Source organism: Lissotriton vulgaris, chromosome 9 (genome assembly GCF_964263255.1).
Source record: "Lissotriton vulgaris chromosome 9, aLisVul1.2, whole genome shotgun sequence".
Lineage (NCBI taxonomy): Eukaryota > Metazoa > Chordata > Amphibia > Caudata > Salamandridae > Lissotriton > Lissotriton vulgaris.
Genome location: NC_141697.1, coordinates 439,855,978 through 439,875,967, shown reverse-complemented (window position 1 = coordinate 439,875,967; position 19,990 = coordinate 439,855,978). Strand labels below are relative to the sequence as shown.

Genomic DNA, 19,990 nt, shown 5'->3' with positions numbered 1-19,990 from the left:
GCGCCTCTGTGCTTGTTTGTAAATAGAGAATGAACAAAAGAGAACCAATTCCAAAACAATAAATGCTAGGATAACAATCAATCAAATGGAGAGGGAAGCAGGCACGACGGGTTACAACGGGGGCAAAGGCCTGTGTTACCTACCCTTCACTATCTGCAAAGAGAGAATACTCCTAAAAGAAAAGAGGGGGGGGGGGGCAGCGTTCAAAGCACATCAGCGTGCATAAACACGAAAATGTTTTTACCTACCACGTACTTGACATTTTAAAGCTTTTGATATTTGCTATTAAAACACCATTGAAATTCACTGAAAAAACCATAGGTTATAGACCATATATAGTTAGGGATTAGCATTTACAAAACCTTATTTTACTTGCACAAAACCATTGAAATTCGCATATATAGTTAGTTGCACTAACTATATATCACGCACCCGCAATCCACTGCTGATGATGTCACATATTACATCATTCATGACATGGTCAGTGACATCACTGATGACATCACTGATGACATCTCAAATGACATCACTGATGACATCACTGAAGACATCTCAAATGACATCACTGATGACATCTCATTTGACATTACTTATCACATCACTGATGACATCATTCATGTGATAATACGATGAACCTCTTCAGACTCTAATATAACCTTAGATACAATCAGTGTAAACAGACACTCACAGACTGTCACTCATCCATGGAGTTACTCACACATCTAGTCAGTCATGCAAAGAATGAATCACACCTCCATTTCCTCAACTATACAGTTATACACACCTTACTTATTCAAACATATACTAACACATATTTACTCTCTTATACAATCCTTGATACAAGTTCACAATGATCCATACAGCCACACACACATTCACTGGCTCTTATGCACAGTTATTTATATATGTCAACTCTCACATGTACTGTGTTTTACATATGTACTTACTTTGACATGTAGCACTGAGATATCCATTCACTCGCCAATACACTCATGCACACAGTCAACCGCCCATACAGCTGTTTCCACATGCACTTTTGAACCCATACATCTAGTGAATCAACTGCTCACACATCTATGCACAGAGTCATACACCTCCCAGCCACCCACACACACACAGTCTCCCATACAAATACTTGGGCAACCAATCAATAACCCATATAGTTACTCATATAGCTACTGATCAACACATGCAGCAGTTTACAGAACAGACATAATGATGTACAAATTAAGATAGTTTAGTCACTAACCCATGCACTCAGTGAGACACATTTAATCACTCACTCATACAGTCAGTCATGCACCTACTAAATCCTTCATCCAGACACTTATACATCCACTCATTCTTCAATATGTAAGACATATTTTAACTTTACAGAAACATACAGTCACTGGATGTTGTCATCAGTGATGTCATCAGTGATGTCATTTGAGATGTCATCAGTGATGTCATCAGTGATGTCACTGACCATGTCATGAATGATGTAATATGTGACATCATCAGCAGTGGACTGCGGGTGCGCGATATATAGTTAGTGCAACTAACTATATATGCGAATTTCAATGGTTTTGTGCGAGTAAAATAAGGTTTTGTAAATGCTAATCCCTAACTATATATGGTCTATAACCTATGGTTTTTTCAGTGAATTTTCAAGGTTTTGTAAATGCTAATTCCTAACTATATATGGTCTATAACCTATGTTTTTTTCAGTGAATATATATATATATATATATATATACACATATATATATATATATATATATATACACACACATTATATATATATATATATATATGAAACTACGCAAAACAAATTAATAGATACAACAAAAAATATATTTGTGTAGCACTTCTAATGGTACAACTGGACAAAAGTCACTAGCAAAATCAAATATGAAATACAACTATAAGTTAGAGGTGTCACTGCCACAGCTGTTGTGTATTTTATGTTCTCAGTGTAAAGAAATTGTTAGATAGAGGTTGTGGTTCTCTTCCAAGACCACACACTAACCCAAGCTAGAACAAATAATGCATTGTCAATATGAAAACTTCGGTTGAAGGGATATCATGATTACATCCCAAAACCTAAAAGGTACTGAAAAGCACCAGTAGTTATCCAACAATAGTTACAAAGACCCTTTCCCCACCCAGGCAATGTTTATGATGCCTCGAAAGACCAAAATACATCACATAGGGAATCAGTGTTGTTGAGGTAGCGCTCAGGCGCTTCCGGTGGCATGTACAGCTATTTGTCTGCACCCTCACAAAAAATAGATGAGACTATTCTTCTCACTTTCACTTTCGGATGCAGAGATAGTCATTTTCTGGGTTCACAATAGGATATACCTCCATAGAGGCCAAACCTAACAAGCATTGTCAACGTCAATGGGTCTTGGCAATCCGAGATGTATTGGCATTGGCAATGTTATTGTCTTTTAGCGATGTGTTATGGAGTGGCTATTTAGCGTAGTAACAGAAGGCTTTGCCCTCCCCTCCCAGAGGCGTTTAGTGATACCAGCCACACAAAATGTCATGTTTGGAAGAAAGGGATGTGGTGCGGAGCCTGAAGATAGACCCCGTCTTCAGGTTAATCATTCACCACAAATTTGTAGCCCCAGGTGGCGGTAGAGATGTAGGATTGGAGTATGAAGAGTAGAGATCAGATTGCCAAGTTGTCAGCACAGGAGGTTGAGCCCTGTGCACACAAGGTGCATTCAGTAAAGGCAACAAGTAACAACCACTGGCTTAGCCAATACGAATAACGGAGGTCCTCTGATACAGGGACAAGCAGGTAAGCCAAAGGACGCAGGAAGTGATGCACCACTCAAGGAAGTAAGGCCCAGGTGACTGGTGGTGGTAAACTGCGCTATGGAACCTGCTGCGGGAAGGAGTCTGGTCAGACTACGCCTGCCCCGTGGAAATGCAGTGTGGCAACAGAGACCCAATTTACATCCCGTGATTAATTATTGGCAAATCAGTTAATCGCCCCATGCTTAAAAAAATGTATCTGAACTTGTGAAATGTAATTGGGCACTCATGTAAAGAGCTGTAATGTCCTCCCAAAAACAAATCCAATACTAAATTGCTTGTTTGCGTGAGGCACACGCACAGCGTGAGTGGACGCGAGAACGGTGAGCATTCCAACTCTAAAACTTACATCGCCTCTTCGGAGTACGGCAGCAACACATGCGCTTGGTCACAACAATGAAGGATGGTGGAGGCAAGCAGCAATGAGGAAGGGCGTGAAGAGGTGGGTCAAGCAGCGATGAGGGAGGGGGTTGGGGCATGGAACAGGCGCCATATGAAAACAGTGTCTAACATTTAATCTCAGTCTTTAACTGCTCAGAAAATGTAACAAGATAAGAACATGATTTACAGCTCTGCTTACTCGAAGCATGTGAAAACACAAGTACTCCTGGCGAGGGCTATTAAACAAAAAAAATAAATCCTAAAATGGTCATTAAATGAGAGCAGTGGATGGAAAGTAGTAATTAGTCCATGCTTTCTGGAAGGACTAAACACTGGAAGAGGCATGCATGCATGGACAAATCGGTAGAATGAATAGGACAGTGACGATGGAGCTAGCAAATGGGAAGCCTATGGGGTAGCTGAAACCCACAAAATATACACAACAGGTCTCTTTTGAGACAGTGCAAGCGCTGTCTAGAGACAAGACCTAAAATAATTGAAAGTCAGGAAACCTTTAAGAACTTGGTGTAAACTGACTATTTCTGCTCCAAACTCATGGATATATATCCAAACGTGAAATTCTATAGTTTGAGATTTCTTAAGTGTTATAAGTACATGTCTTTTCCACTTATCAGGCACAACCAACTCTTATGTTAATAGTAAATTGAGACCATAAAGTCGTTACTTTCTATACAACCACCTAGCAAACCTTACTGCAGTGAAATCTTTTCCAAGACATATTGTAAGAATGGATATTTAAAAATCTACGTAAAAGTCAGTGCCAACTGTATGATTTTCCAATATGTAAAGAACTTAATAAAATGATTAAAATAAAAAAAGTATATGCTCTTAGGAGAGAAACATAACCTCCCTCAACCAAAGACATTTTTGTAAATTTCATGAGTTTTGTAAAGATCTACTTCATCTGCTGCCCACATTTTCCAAAGGGTATAGTTTGCAGTCTTAATCCAAAACCACAAAGGGCTGAGTACAGTACTTCTGCAAACAGTTCCGTGCTGGGCATTACCTGTAGCCAGGCACACTGGACAGTGATTTCATGAGAAAACCACTGCCATACACTGCACCCAACCCATCTGAAAACTGTTTGCAGGATACAGAATGCTTTCTAAAGTTCATTTTTCCACTAAGTTCAAAGGCCTTCACTTCAATTGCTGCCTTCAATTTGCATCATTTTCAACCAGGTCTACTACAAAAGTAATTATATTTAGTCATTATTATGGAGGTTGTACATATCTAGTGACTAGCATGATGCTTAGGATGCCCACCTAGGTTCAAATTATCAACTACCAACATATACATTACAGATGATACAACAATTCGATAAGGGTTTACAGTTCAAACTACACACCTTTCCAGTAGCATATGACTGACTAACAGAGCCTAGTAAACACTGGGTGCAGTTTACAATCAATACGCCTCGGTCTGTGGCATCCTTCAGTGCTTGAAGAAAATCCAGTCTATTGTCTGGTGCATTTCCAGAGCCATATGTTTCCAGTACAATGCCTTCCATTGGAGGCTGAAGAAATGCTTTCACCTGTTCAAGACAGAATAACGTAATTAAAAAAATATATACAAAGTAAAAAAAAAAAAAGTAGTACTGCAATAATGAATCTACATGACTAGGGCAAAAATTAAGAAATAAGCGTAAGGAAAAAGGTCAAACTGTTGAAAATGCAACAACTTTCATGTCTGAACTTTAGTACAACATAGTAGAATTTTTAAATGAAGAGAACAAATGCAAAATATTTTTCGGTTTTCATCTAGGTGAAATCTTTAAGACTATTAGGCATGTGGCAGCTGGAGCCATGACTACACAGTGCTTATACGTGTGTGTATGTATGCATTTCAAAATCATTCAGATGCTAAGCCCTAAAATTTGAAGTACATAAAAGAAACATCCTTGACAAATTATACAAGCGAGCTGCATCCTGATTATTTCGAACACTCGGACATGCCAATATTTCAATAGTGCAAAATGGAATAGGACTATTAAAGGTACAGTGTAGTCTTTTCTAGTCATTGTGGCACAAACATATCAAAATGTAGTATAATCCTTTCTTCCCTCATGTCCCAGTAACCCCCAAAAGCAGCCATCTGGGTCAGATCATGTGTTCCTCATTCTGAAAGGGGCTGAAGACTTTTTGCCAGTATGGATACCTATCTCCAACCTCAAAAGAATGAGGCATGTGTGAAGGAGACAAATTTCTACATTCCTAGCAACTTTTTTTTGCACCAAGAGGAAGTTTTTCATGTAGCAGTTTTAAATCTTACCTCCAAGGCTATTCCAGGTCAACATTTTTAGTCATTTCCCCTTCTCCTAGTCATCCTTTATGGACACGATGTAGGCAAGCAAACAATGTGTTCCTGCCCCTTTGTAGCTAAAAAAGCAACAGAGGTTTAACAGCCCCTTATTTTTCCCCGCCCATTCTTACATACAATGGCATCTTACATGTCTCCATGTAGTAAAGGTCTGTCATCCTTCCTTAACACCCATATTTATCTGTGCGGCACAAGCATAACTCAGTTATCACCACATGAATATTAATAACATGGAGCAGTAGTACTAAGCAACTTGCTCACTACTGCACCAATCCGTTACAAAAGATATAGTGTAAATACCCTGTGGGAGCTTGCTGCAGACATTGTCTAGCCTTTTCATTGTAAGGAATGATTAGTTTCTCTTGTTGATGACTGCCTGTTCATTTCCTGAATGCCAACCACTGCCTTCCAGTTCTATTACAATCTCCTCTCTTTGAGAGGTCCTACCAATGAAGCAGCTGGGAAAATTAATATATTATCTAACTGTATCACTCATCTTCTAATTTGTTATACACCAGTAAAACATGTCATAAAAGGAGTCAAGCACAACATGCCTGATTATACGGGCCTTCTTCACTGTATCTGTGCCCCAATAAATGAGGCACCTGGCAAAGACTGGACGAGGAGAGGTTTCCAGCAGGGAAGCTCAGTCAGTGGTCCATAGACTCTCGGTTGTAAACCAAGAAGAGTTTTGAGTTACTGGTATGCGCTCAAGAAGGCTGGTTTCCATGAATTGTTAAAGTTGTCCGCCCATCACTCATCCGTCTGGTATTCCTACTATCTTTTGGTTATTTCAGAGAGCACAACACTGTGTCCATCACCCTTTCTTTGATGGACAGGGAGGCCACAGCAGATATTGAATAGCTGTGTGGAGCATTCTTAGGCTGTTTCTCGCCTCCGATATGCACCCCCCAGTAAAGCAATACACCACATTCAAAGGTACTGTATGAACAGAATATGCAAGATATTTATAGCTATAAATCTTTAAGCTTTGTATGTTTTTATTGTATGTTAATTGTTTTTATTTTTTAATATAAATATGTTTCAAATCGCTGTATGAAATGTCATGGAACAGAGAGACTTAAGGTGGAGTGTAGTACAGTACAGTGAACAAGAGTCTTGTGGAGAGGCGTATTGTAGAGTGGAATAGAGAAGAGTAGAGTAGAGTGACGCAGCATACAGTGGAGTAAAGCGTTATACAGTGAGTGTGGTGGTGTGTTATATCGGGGAGTGCAGCATTGTAGAGGGGAGCGTCGTGTTGTACAATGGAGTGTATCCGACTGGAGTGCCATGAAATGGAGAGTGGTGGAAAGGAGTTTCATCAAGTAGAGTGGCATAGAGAGTAGCAGAGAGTTGTAGAGCATAGTGGGATACAGTGAAGTAGAGTGTCAGTGGTAAGTGTAGTGCCATGTAGCAGAGTGGTGGAGAGTCTCGTACAGGGTAGTGTTACACATTGGAGTATTATTATTTGTGATAGCACAGTGCATGGTTGAGTGGCGAGTTACAGTTAATGTTGTCTGGTAAGCCAGCTGAAAAGAGCATGTAACGAGGTCCGCAACTCAAAAATTTGAGGGTGGTGGATAAATTGTAAACGAAAGTTATAACTATATCTTTAGAATTTTTAAAGTTTGTGTAGTTTAAACTTGATTTGTTTAGGGAAAATACATTTCGCTAACTATAACTAAGGTTTAAACTTTGCTTTTTCCTTGAATTTTAATCGTTTTTTTAAGTCATCAGTTGCATCAGATTCATTAAAATTATCGCAATCATTGAGCATTTGATACACAATATTAGATTAAGTACTATCACATGATGTGTTAGTACTTCAGGATGAATTTCATGGTTCCGATTTAACTGAATCATTACAGAAAATTATGAAAACTCATGCTGTAGGCTGAGGTGTGAGGGTGACAGGAGCAAGAAATCCTACTTTAAATGGCTGCCTTGGACATTTGTAATTTGTGTTTGTAAGTATAAAGTGCTGCTTTTGCTCCGAAGGAGCATCCTGGCGCTTTTCGGAAGTAAAGATAAGGGTCGGAGCAGGCATGATAGGGCATTTCCAAGACTCTCCTAAATCACGTAGTGTAATTTCTACTTTTCTGTCAGAGCCATGATTGCCTTACCAATGACCATCCCCCCTTCCATCTACTGTCCTATCCACATTGCCGGGGCTCGCATCTCTGTCCCGGTGTGCAGTCAGACACCCACAAGGGGTCACTCCATCTAGTGATAATTTTGGTCAAGATGGCTATCAACGATATCCTTGCTCATTCCAGCCAAAACATACTTTCCTTTCTCATGTTGCCTTTTTTCAAACCATTACCCCTCATGCTTTTAGGAAATGGCAAGTTTGGGGTGGTATGAAGGGCTAAACAAAAATCCAACACAACTATATGCCGGTGAAGTACAGGGCAGAGGTTGCTTGTTTTACTGAACCAACAACGACATTTGCCTGCAAAGGGCAAGAAAGGGAATAATAACAAATGAAATCAATTCACACAAAACATGATTTAGCAAAGTTAAACATACTTCTTCAAAACTATCCAGGACTGTGGATTACTAGGCTCTTGGATGCAATAGTTAACATTTTATCCAGTTGTAAGATAAGGTAGTTAAACATCAGAAGAGAGCTTTTTTGGTGCTTTAGAGTATTAGCAGGGGGAGAATGCCTGATTTTGTCACAAGGTGCATTCCAGCTAGAAAATAATACATCTATCAAAATACCAAAAGGGATGGAAGTATTCACTGGGGCTGGGGGTGAATGGACATATGTGGGATTACAACAGGTGGATTTTAGGGAGCTGGGCTAGCCTTAGGGCTCCGACTGCTAAGGAGGGAATAAGGAGAACCAAGCCGGAGTAAGAGGACAGAAGAAAAGAGGAAACTGAAGGTCAACAAAAGTAAAAGGGAAGAGAGATGACAAAGAAGAAAATCAAGGCTATGAAAGAAGCAGAATTAATGGAACAGTGGGAGATATTAGGTCAAGAGATGGACAGCTCCCATTCACAAGGAAGATGCATCTGCCTTCTTGATCTAGCTGAAATGACAGGAATACTTGTTTCTGTATACACAAAACGATAGAGAATAAAATATCACACAGCTAAAAGAGGTAAGTAAATTGTCCCCATCGAGATTCCTCTGAGTATTCCCTTTTCACAATAGAAATAATAAGTAAGGACCTATAGATTATCAACAGTATTGCAGCAGCTTTTCTAAAGAAACACACAGTACATTAATCTATCCAGTTCCCTATTACGGTACAGTATCCATATCACTGGATCAATAGACTTTTAGATTATTAATGAAATGCACATAAAAGAAACCTACTGTTTCTGTTGTAATCCCTGGAAAGATGCGCAGCAATCCAACGTTTCGGTTCATGTCGGTCTGCACACTAAATTTCTTTATTGTGTTGGCCCTCCACACATTTTCCCAATTAACTGTAAAATGCATGAAAACATATTTAGCAGTGACCGCCCACTCCATGTCCACGTGGTAAATTAAAAGTGGAATGTAGACCTGTGAGTTAAAGAACCTCTTTTTGGCATCACATGTGTATATCAAAATCATTAATGTTCACAAAACCAGGGATGATGAAGAACAATGACTACAAAATAAACAATTGGATTAATTGTCCTCGTTAACAATAGGAAATAGTACGTACCTGCGGCCTACTGTTTGCAGCTTGTCGTGTTTAAGATTGAAGTTGTATCCTGCCGTCTAGTGCTGGGTTCAAAGTATTACAAATGGTTTACTTGAAAATGTAGGTTTTGGTTTTTGAGAATGACTCGTGATTATGTAGCTGAAGCTCACAATGCATTAGCACACAGACTCAAGGTTTTGGGCAGCTGGGCCCAAAGATAAAGCTGGCCAGCTGTTCCTGCAAGAAACGCCACAGTGCGGGCTATCCATCAGGTGGATAAAACTACTCTGAAAAAAGGCACTTAATTTACTCAATATCTGCCACAAGTTTGCTGCTCGATAACTATTACACAACAATTTAGGATTTTGCATATGTATTTAAACTAATATACCACATTTTAGGATTTTGCATACACATCAGGGGGAACAGAACCTTTAGAATGTGGAGAAAGATATTTTCATTTAGATATTCAGTATTCTGTAAAATATCTGAGTTCCATGTTATCTATAAAACAAGTCCACATCTGCCGGGTGATCCAAATCTGGCATGTCATTTCTATAATGATACCAGTGCTGCGCTGGACATAGCTTCACTCATGCAACATCCCAATCAGAAAAAAGCACGCTCAATAAAATAAATAATTTACAAGGGTAGGAGCTCAAGAATACAAAAATAAAAATAAAAGAAGCAGAAAATTGAAGATCACATGAAGAAAGTTCCTTGCATAACATATCAGTGGTACCAAGGGCCTTGTGACCAGCGAGGGTCTCTAAAGGCTGCAGCATGTATTATGCCCCCCTAAGCGACCCCTCAAACACATGCACACTCCACTGCGTGTATAGGTGCAGATAAAAGAAGAGTCGACCTGGCATGCCATGCCTATCAGCAATGCAAGAGGCATAGGTAAGTCACCCATACAGCAGACCATAGAGCCCTAAGGCAGAGCCCATTATACCTCATGTGAGGGCATAACTGCATATGCAGATATGACCCTATAGAGTCAAAGTCCATTCTTAGACATTATAAGTGCACAATGAAACCATACTGAGTACATGGGCTTGGAGCTTGTCACTACGAGTTCCACAGCACCATGACGGCTTCACCAAATTCCAAAATCTTTGGTATCAAACATCTCAGATTAATGGGCCAACATTAGTTCCAGTGCTGTATTCGCTAATAAAAGCAATCATTAGGCGCCTCGGAGGTGCCCCCCGGCAAACCTACCAAAACCACTGTGTGCCTGTCTGGTCTGCACCAGCCTGTCATCACTCCAAGTATGTCTGACCACCCCAGGTGGAAGCCTTCTGCTTTCATGGGTCAGAAACAAAGTCTGCTCTGGGTGGCGGTGCTTCACACCTATCCCCAAGAAGGAACAGCACGACGGGGAGCCTCAAAGGCTTCCTGCCTTTTGGTATGCCGACCAGGGCCTCTCTAGCTAGTATAGATGCCCGTCCCCCCTGACCAAGCCCCACTTTTGGCAGAAAGTTTAAAGGAAAAATAAGTAAGCAGAAGAGGTGTCCCACCCTCGGCCAGGACCACCCCCCTAAGATTCCCTGAGCTAAGGTGACCCTCCTTTTCAAAGCCTCCACATTGTTTGAGGACTTTAGCAAAAAGGGTTAAGGGTATGCCCCCTCCCCAGAGAGAGTGGACATGCAGAGGATGTAGTAACCGTAAAGGTAAGTAGCCACTGGCCACTACCTTCTAACCCCTGTAAAGCCCCTGAATTGGGTATATAGGGGCACCCCTGAACCTAAACCCTCAGACTACTGACGACCTACAAAAGAGAGGACAAAGAAGAGCTGTGCAGCAATGAAGACTGAAGACACCAACTGACTTTTCCCCAGCCCTACCGGCCTTTCTGCAGCCCTCAAAGACCCGGCTACAGAAGAGCGACTCAGCATGCAGCCCTGCAACCCCCAGAACCCTGGGAGGACAGCCTGCCTTCTAGAAAGATTCCTGATCTCCTGTGTACAGCGGACCTGTCCAGAAGAAAAACAACTTTAAAGACAAAGTGCTTTGCCTGTGGAACCACGAAGTCGACCACCTACGCACCAGATGCCCACGGTTCTGAATCCAAGAGGCCCACCGGTCCCGAAAAGGTTTCCCAGCGATCCTGAGCAAGAATCCCTCGTGTGTTGACCTCTGCCAGACTATGTCGAAGCCTGTAGCCTCTGCACGATAAACACCCCAAACCGCGAACACATTTGTAAGCTGCCGACACCAAACGACACTCCTACGCCAGGAGCCCCTGGGCTTTGGGGAGCCCTACCGACAGTGCCGATGCTCCAGGACATCCCAACTTACATGTGCAGCTATAGGTTTATTTCGTCCAGCCTCCAGCCTTTTTCCAAGTGAAAGATCCCACATTGGTTTGCATTGGGCACCTGAATCTGTGTTGGCACTCTGACCCAGCCGCCCTGTGCTGCTGGAGGTGTAAGCTTAGAGCTGCCTTGTGGCTTCCCCTATGCTTACCTTAACCCTGAAGACTGGGTTCTAAAGCCATGCCCCCTTTCTTCATTGGATAACATTGGCATCAGATCCAGTGTTTGACCTCTGCACCTGCCCACCCCAGTGCTGCAGTATTGTCACTCACCTGAACCCTGCCTGCTACCGATTCTTCATCCAAAAGCTCAGTAATGTAAATCGTTTACTTACCTGAATATTGCGGATTGTTTCCACCCATAGGATAACATTGTATTGATTGAAAAATGCACTGTGTCCACTTTTTAAATTGAAAACTGTGACATTGCAAAACATGTTACCTTAACAAAGTATCATTGGTTCTGTAAAACAAATATACTGAAAGTAATATTTTTACAAACCATTGGTCTCAGATTTAGTCATGAGTGTATGAAATCATTTCTTGCCTGTGAGTACAACAAATGCTAAGCACTGCCCTCTGATCAGCTTAACTGTTTGCCCACACTACCACAAAAGAGAGCATTAGTATGATCTACTTTAGCCTCTGTAAAGCCTCAGGTGATCCACTGGACTCTGTGCACACTATGGTATAGTATATACAGAGCCAGCTTCTTAAACTGATGGATCAGTCTGGGGGAACCCACAGGGGGGCTCGTCCCCTTGAGATGCTCGGGCATGTAGGCACACTGTTGGTCTACTTCTCCTCAGGTTGTGGTGTCCAGGTGCAGTGGTGTCTTTTGGAATTAGGTTCGGTGCTGGATTCACTCATGGTTGGAGGGAGACTGCAGAAAGAGGCACTTTGAGGTGTCAGCAATCAGAGGCTCCTTCTTTGTCTTGGTTTCTGCTGCAGAAGAGCAAACAGGGCAGCTGGGACACTCACAATTTGGATGTCAGTGTCCTTGAAGTCCCTCGATGCGCAGGTCAAGTTTCCTCAGCCTTGGTGTCTGCACCAGACACATCAAGCCTTGGCTGCTGCAAGTGTTACGGAACTCCAGTTATTGATCTTGTGGTAGATTCCGACATCCCCACACTTGGAGGGAGAATGGTGACCTGCAGGAGCACGGCTTCCTCTTCCTGGGCAGCTGCTGCGTCGGATGTCCCGGTTAGCAGCAGGTGGGAGTACCGGGCTTTGCTTCTTTGGTACCTGCAGCTGCAGTGGAGTGTCTTTGTCAATTAGTAAAGCACTGGCAGCTCTCCGGGGGTTTCTTGAACTCTGCACAGTGGCAGGATAAGGCAGTTGCTCCATGACGGTCAGGTGCAGCTGGCAGGGTTGGTGCCAAGTCAGCTGTGCTCCTCGGTTCTCGCGTCAGCAATCTTCTTTGTCCACTCTTTTTGTGTCCATCGAAATCTGAAGTCCTTTTAACAGGGGGTCCCTTAGAAAACTCAATTTAGGGGAGTTAAGGGGGTGAGGGGTAGCAGCCAATGGGTTACTTAACCCTGGGGTCACTACACCCCCTAGATTACCACTTCCTTTGGGGAGTGGGCATTAACCTGTCCCAGAATTCCTAATTCCACCACACACAAGATGGTTGAATTTCTAACTTCATGTTTACTTCACGCTGTTCACCCTGTAGGTGTGACCAGCCTGGCAGTGCAACACACCTTCTGCATAGCTAATTTTCTCACCTGTCCTGGGGCCAGATTGGCCCAGGGGGTGGCATCTCCTCTGTCTGGGGAAGCCTTGGGTCGCATATCAAAGGCGACAGAGGCCTTTGAAGGCCTTTGTAGCCTAGTACCTTGATATGCAGATCACCAGTCATCCTGCTTGCGAGAGCAGGCATTGTTTCTGTCCTCTAAGAAAGGGGCTCTCGCCTCCTAGGGGGTCAGAAACTGGTCTGTGCTGGCAGCCTGGATAGGACCAGTCAGCCAGCACAGTAGAGGACTAGTTGAGTTCAGGGGGTACCTCTAAGGTACCCTCTGTGTGCTCATATTATAAAATCCACCACTGGAACCAGTGTAGATTCATTAAAATTAGGTGCTTGATGCCAAACTCCATATGATTCAGTGAAGCCATTATGTACCTGGAGAACTCGTTTTGACCAGTGCCCAGTACATACCTTAAGATGGTCTCACTGCTCACTTGCAATATCTTAACAGAACTAGACATCACTGGGCTTCCCTGCTCATACAGATATGTCCTCACAAAATATAATGCTCCCTGCCTTAGAGCTCAAAGGCCTGCTGTAGGGGTGACTTACATACATTAGATGCAGTGACTTTGGCTTGGAAGACAGGAGTGTATCAGGTCATCTTTTCAATCATGGTTAGCAACAGGTCATGAAGCCTGCAATGGTAGTCTGTGTGGATTCTGTATGTGGATCATTTAGGGTGGCATTAGATATTATGCATCCCCTAGGGACCCTCTTTAGTACCTATGCCCTAGGTACCTGGGGTACCACTGACTGAGGATATACAAGGGTGCTAAAATCCTTACCAACAGAAGAACAAGGGGAGAGGATGTAGCCTTACGGCTAGTGCGGTCGACCTCGAAGCTGGGGAACCGGGTTCAAGTCTCGGCAACGACGCTAAACATCCTGTGATTCTGGGCAAATCACTTAATCTCCCTGTGCCTAACAAATATGAATGTGTCCTCTGTAATGAAACTGGTGAAATGTAAAGCGTTCTGATAACCGATGTCTCGGGTCTAGTTTGCGCTATAAAAACTCAAAAACAAAAAAAACATTAGACACCACCTTGTTTCGGGGGAAGCAGCGCCAGCACTGAGGCCTAGTTAGCAAGCCCCAGTGCAGTGTCCAAGTCAAGAGTTAGCATCTAGGACCTAAAAAGGAGGCAAAAAGTGGGGGGACAACTGCAACAAAAGCCCAGTCTCCTACACGTACCGGTGACAAGACTACTCCTGGACTGAAAGCCATAGCGCACAGAGTACTTCTGAGTATTTAAATCAATAAAAGTAAGCGCCCGGAAATACAACAAATCAAGAACAGATTTTACCCAAAGGTGCTTTTAAGATCAAACAAATACCTCCTAGTGATATTGATTTGATACAAAAGCTGAACTATTGCTGTATAATGCAAATCAAACCCCACTCTCATAGGCAAAATATAACCCTATAACTGAATAATACTTGAAAAAAAGGTTTCTGAAACCATTTGCATTCACAAATACAAAAAGATATAATACCAAATAAAGCATATACAAACACACACACTAAAGTTTTTAACGCTTACAAAAAGAGAAGATGGAGTAATCGTTCAGACAATTTAATTTTAGTGCCTTAGTTTGATCCAAAGACCCACAACACCCCAGGGGAAAAGTTCTGTCCTCTCCTTCAAGATGGAGCAGAATATCCAGCTGCTGCTCTCTGGCGTGAAGTGACAAGTCATTTCACTGAGGACATAGTACAAATGGTGAAATACTGCTACTGAGTTTGTTGGTGAAGAGGATTAGTCCCTCGCATGAGGGCACAAGACACTCCTCTACCTGTCGCAGTTCACTGGGATTTTCAGCCAATTAGACTAGCCTGAATGAACCCACCATTGAAAATAGCATGGACAGCCTGAATGTTCAGCAATTTCTATAAGGCCATCCCTTTCATTAATTATTTTAGCCACTCCAACATTGAGTGCTTTTTACTTTATAACATGAATTCTATTCACAGTGATTGTTTTATTTGTGCTCTTTGGAATACTGATAAACAACAAGGCACCTAGGACCAGATGTACGACCAGGTCATTTTGCAATTCGCAAATTGCGAGTTGCAATTTGCGGCTCCCAAAATGACATGTACAACAGGGTCAGAGACACTGTTTGTGATTCTCAATGGGGTCGCAAATTCCATGCCTCATCAATATTCATGAGGCACTCGCAATTTGCGACCCCCATTGTAAATGGCTTGCCCTCCCTGGTATGGTGGCCTGCTGGGCTCAGCAGACCTCCACGCCTGGGATTGCTTTTAAATAAAGCAGTTTTTTTCTTAAATGTAGCCCGTTTTCCTTGAAGGAAAACAGGATGCATTTAAAAACAAGCATTTGCAATGCAATAGGTCTCGCATTTGCGAGATTTTGAGCTATTAGTATTGTAAATGACAAGGCCTTTTATTTCTGTGTTTTGAAAACTTGCAAGTAACGACTATAAGTGCACATAAATAAAAAGTATTGTCATTTACAATGTCAATAGGTCAGAGTTTCGAAAATACGAGACCTATTGCATTGCAAATGCTTGTTTGGTTAGACTATAATTATTAAATTAAAAAATAAGATCACTTTTATAAACTGCTCCCTTTCCAGTATATACAAGCACTGCCGACGACTTAAGCCGTGTGATTAAATTTCACACAATATGAAGCAGCAAATTATGAATGACCTGGTTTGCCTATAGAGCATTTGCATGTATTTGATTATGTATATGTCAATATTTTATTTCTGTTTAGAGACTGAACAGACTTAGAGCGGACCGACTCGTCCCCACAGGGGACCCTCATAAGAGGGCGGCCCCTTAGTGCCCCAAGATGGCACGCCTCCAGCCAAGGGTTGCCCCTTCCGGGGTGGCGCGTCACTTCCGGCCTGCAAAGGGGGCGGGAGGAAGTATATATGCTTCCTCCTAGTTCCACGGTCTCTTTGGCCACTTTCGTGCAGATGTTCACCTTTCACGCGTAGGACTGGAGGTGAGTCGCTTGTTGTTTGACCCCGCCTCATGCTCGCTCCCCCCCCCCCCCTATGGGGGTCGCAGCTGAGTCAGTCGGCCTGCTTAGCGCGGGCTGCTGAGGCGGGGAAGAAGCGTAGTGCTTGTGCAATGTATTTCGCCCCCTCGTACTCGCTCCCCCCAGTGGCAGCTGGGTCGGGTGGCCCGAGTAGTAGCGGGCCGCTGTGGGAGGCTTTGTGCCGCTGGAGTCATTTATGCTTGTTTGTTCTGGTGTTTCTTTGTGCCCCCCCCGACTCGGGCTTTCCTGCATTTCTCCGTTGTGGGCTCGAGATGCAGGGCCGCCGCTGGGTCGAGCTTCCCTGCAGGCCGGCCCCCTGCAGCCACGGAAGCCCTCGTGTGTGGCCTGTTACCCGGGGGTGGGCTGGTTTCAGCGGGACTCGGCGTTTCGCCTGGTCCGCCCCTCGATCTTCTCCCGGCGCTTGCCCGTTACGCGTCTTTCCTCCGGGCAGTACGTCCGCCCATTGCCGGCACCTTTTCCTCGCGGCACTGGGGCACCCTTCAGGCTGTTTTCAGTGAGTACCTTCAGGCCGTTTTCAGTATATGTTTTCGGCCCACGTAATAACGGTTTGCAACTGGGCCGTGCAGTAGTCTAGGCAGGTTTCGCACGGCCCTCCACCATGAGGTCAAGTCTCTTACTTATTGTTTTATCTGCCTTGTGTTGGTGCACGGGCCGCCAGCGCTCGCTGTGTTTTGAGCGATTATGTAATGTTGTGTGTTTATCGGGCTTTGTTCCCATGTTGCCGATGGCGTACCTGTGGACCGTGGCAATTTGTTTTCCTGGGGGCAACGAGACGCTCGGCCATCTTGTCCGGCCTTTCTTCAGCGGCCATTTTACCTGTGTCCACTGCGCAGCGCCGCCGGATCGGGCTTTCCGGCAATGACGGTAGTCCCCGCGGCTGTGGGTTGGGTTTTCTAGGCTCGGAATCCTGCACAGCGTTTTCGTCCAAATGCAGGACGTTTTTCCTCGCCCTGTGGTTACACTGCCGCACCGCGCAGTTTCGGGGCCACGCACTAGGCCGTCATGCCATTCTCGCTCGCGAGCTTGCTTTACAGGGCAGCACTTTTCGGGCAGTTCGGGCGAGGCGCACATGCTTCTTGCGACCTCGCCATTAGGAACAGTTCTAGGGTATTGCAAGTCTCTCATGCAATCGCCATTTAAATCGAGATTGGTGGGTGCCTCATCTGGTCTAAGTTTCTATATTGGAACGATAAAAACTTTTTGGTTTCTTTTTAACATGCCTCTCTAGCCAATTGCTCCTCTGTACTTCTAGCATTAGTGTTAACGTTGTTCACTGTTTACCAATAATGTTTTGATTTATGAAGATTGGTGTGCTAACTCTAATGTCCTTTCAGGAGAAGTTATCCTTTTATTTATGGAGGAAGAGCAAAGGCGAACAGGGGCATCAACGATCTGAGTAGTCAATTGGGAGGAAGGAAGAGAAAAAAGAAAAAAAAAAAAAGTTTCTTGTGATTTATTTTACAGGTGTGTGATAAAGCAGGACTTACCTGAAAGGTCGTACCACAGAGCTACTAACAGAGTTTAAAGGTTTTACAGGTATAAGACTGGTTAGGGGAAGGGGGTTTCTAAGGGAGTTGGATGGGTTGGTCCTCTCGTAACGACCTAGCCACGAAGTGAGTCCAAAGCTCCTGCTAATGGTCTCAATTTTTTTTCCCCAGCCCACTCACATCCTCCCGCGCGGAGGCTTGCACGCAAGTTGCGCTTTCTCTATCCCTCGCACCATTGGCCAGCGGGGCACCGAGCACTTCCCAGACAGGACAGCAACCACAGGTATGGTCCTTTCAGCCAGGGAACAAGGGCAAGCACAGCTTTTGGGGGGGTCGCAGAGGGGGTGAACATAGAGGAGGCTCTAAGAGATCCCCCCCCAGGAACCTGTCGCCTGTTTAACAACGGGACCTGCTCCTGGGGCAAGACCTGCAAATTCCTACATGCATGTCACACCTGTGGGGGACCTCACCCTGCAGTCTCCTGCAAACCCAAGCCCACCTCAAACACGGCTAACAGAGGGGGACAAAACAGCTAATCCCTCTTCCTCGCACCTGAACCTGATCCCACCCCTTCACTTTAATGGTTTGCATGTAGAAGGAGGGTCTCTCTCTCCCGGCTTTGAACAAATGCCTCTGGCGTCATCCGCCCCGGACTTGAGCCGCTTAACTTTGGGTCACTCTCCCATTAAGCTGGATAACATCACCCCTTTACTCAGACTTTACCCTCTAGGGAAGGATGGCCGCCTGCTGCGGTTTGGCTTCCATCAGGGTTTTAAGATACCGTTTGTTGGTTCCTGTGACAGTAGGGAGGCGGAGAACCTCAAATCTACTAGAGAGCTGCCTGACTTAGTTTGGGCTAAAGTAGAGAAAGAGAGATCTTTGGGTAGGGTGGGGGGTCCTTTCCCGCTCCCCCCCTTTGAAAATGTAATCGTTTCTCCACTAGGTGTAGTACCCAAGAAAGATCCGGGGGCTTTCAGACTCATACACCACCTGTCATACCCAGAGGGGGCCTCTGTCAATCACGGTTTGGAAGAGGGTTCATGCTCTGTGTCATATTGTACGCTGGACGTGGGCTTGGACCTAGTCAGGCGGGCGGGCAAAGGGGCCTGGCTAGCGAAGGCCGACATTGAATCAGTCTTCCGATTGCTGCCAGTTCACCCGAGCAGCTTTCACCTACTGGGCTTCAAGCTAGAAGGATTGTACTACTATGATAAATGCATGCCCATGGGCTGCGATGTGTCCTGCGCTTATTTCGAAGCGTTCAGTTGTTTCCTACAATGGGCCCTCAAAGACTCTTATGAAGTGGAAGGTGTGACCCATTACCTAGACGATTTCCTGTTCATCAGGAAAGACGGGACACAGCAATGTTCACAGGCTCTGGCTGACTTTGAAAATCTTGCAGGACACCTGGGGGTCCCCCTTGCACCTGGCAAGACCGTGGGACCTGCTCAAGTGTTAACGTTCCTGGGCTTTGAAATCGACACTGTCTCAGGTGAGTCCAGGCTTCCATCTGACAAAGTTGCCGATCTGGCTAGTCTGATCAACTCCTTGGCAGGTGCAGACAGTGCATCCTTTGAATGCATGCAAGGATTAGTAGGGAAGCTGAACTTTGCTGCTAGAGTCATCCCAGCTGGGAGGGTGTTCACCAGAAGACTTGCTAGGGCCACCGCCAATGTCACCAAGAAGCACCACAGGGTTACGTTGAGTAGAGGAATGCAGCGTGATCTGGCCATGTGGGCAGAGTTCTTAGCCAACTTCAATGGGGTAGTGATATGGAGGGCCCCCTGGGCTAGCAGCCCTGACCTAGCTCTCTTCACAGATGCTTCAGGCAGGCAGGGATTTGGTGCCATTTTGGACAGGGACTGGTGTGCAGAAAAATGGCCAAACTCCTGGCATAAGAAAAAAGTTACTACAAAGATCACTGTTCTTGAACTCTTTCCCATTGTTGTTGCTTTTCATCTATGGCCGGCTATTCTGGCGGCCAAGAGAGTCCTGTTATGGTCCGATAACCTTGCGGTGGTGCAAGCCATTAACTCCCATTCTGCCACCTGCCCCTTGGTGTTGTGTCTTACGGGAGTTGGTGCAAGTGTGTCTTTTCAGCAATGTAGAATGCAGGGCCTGAACATCCAAGGTACAAAAAACATCGCGGCTGACGCTCTCTCTCGTTTTCAGTGGCACAGTTTCCGCGAAGCATGGCCGAGAGCGAGAGAGGAGGCAACACCTTTCCCA

At 44.4% G+C, this 19,990-nt stretch overlaps 1 protein-coding gene across 1 annotated transcript in view; it reads right to left on the bottom strand.

The window, feature by feature from the left end:
• The window catches only part of LOC147690254 (60 kDa lysophospholipase-like), a 363,203-nt gene that overhangs the window by 186,770 nt on the left and 156,443 nt on the right, over positions 1–19,990 (bottom strand). The window contains exons 7-8 of the mRNA XM_086937891.1: positions 8,857–8,969; positions 4,559–4,744 (exon numbers count right to left, since the gene is read on the bottom strand). Coding sequence (XP_086794017.1) covers positions 4,559–4,744; positions 8,857–8,969 — 299 coding nt within the window. The remainder of the gene's footprint in view (positions 1–4,558; positions 4,745–8,856; positions 8,970–19,990) is intronic.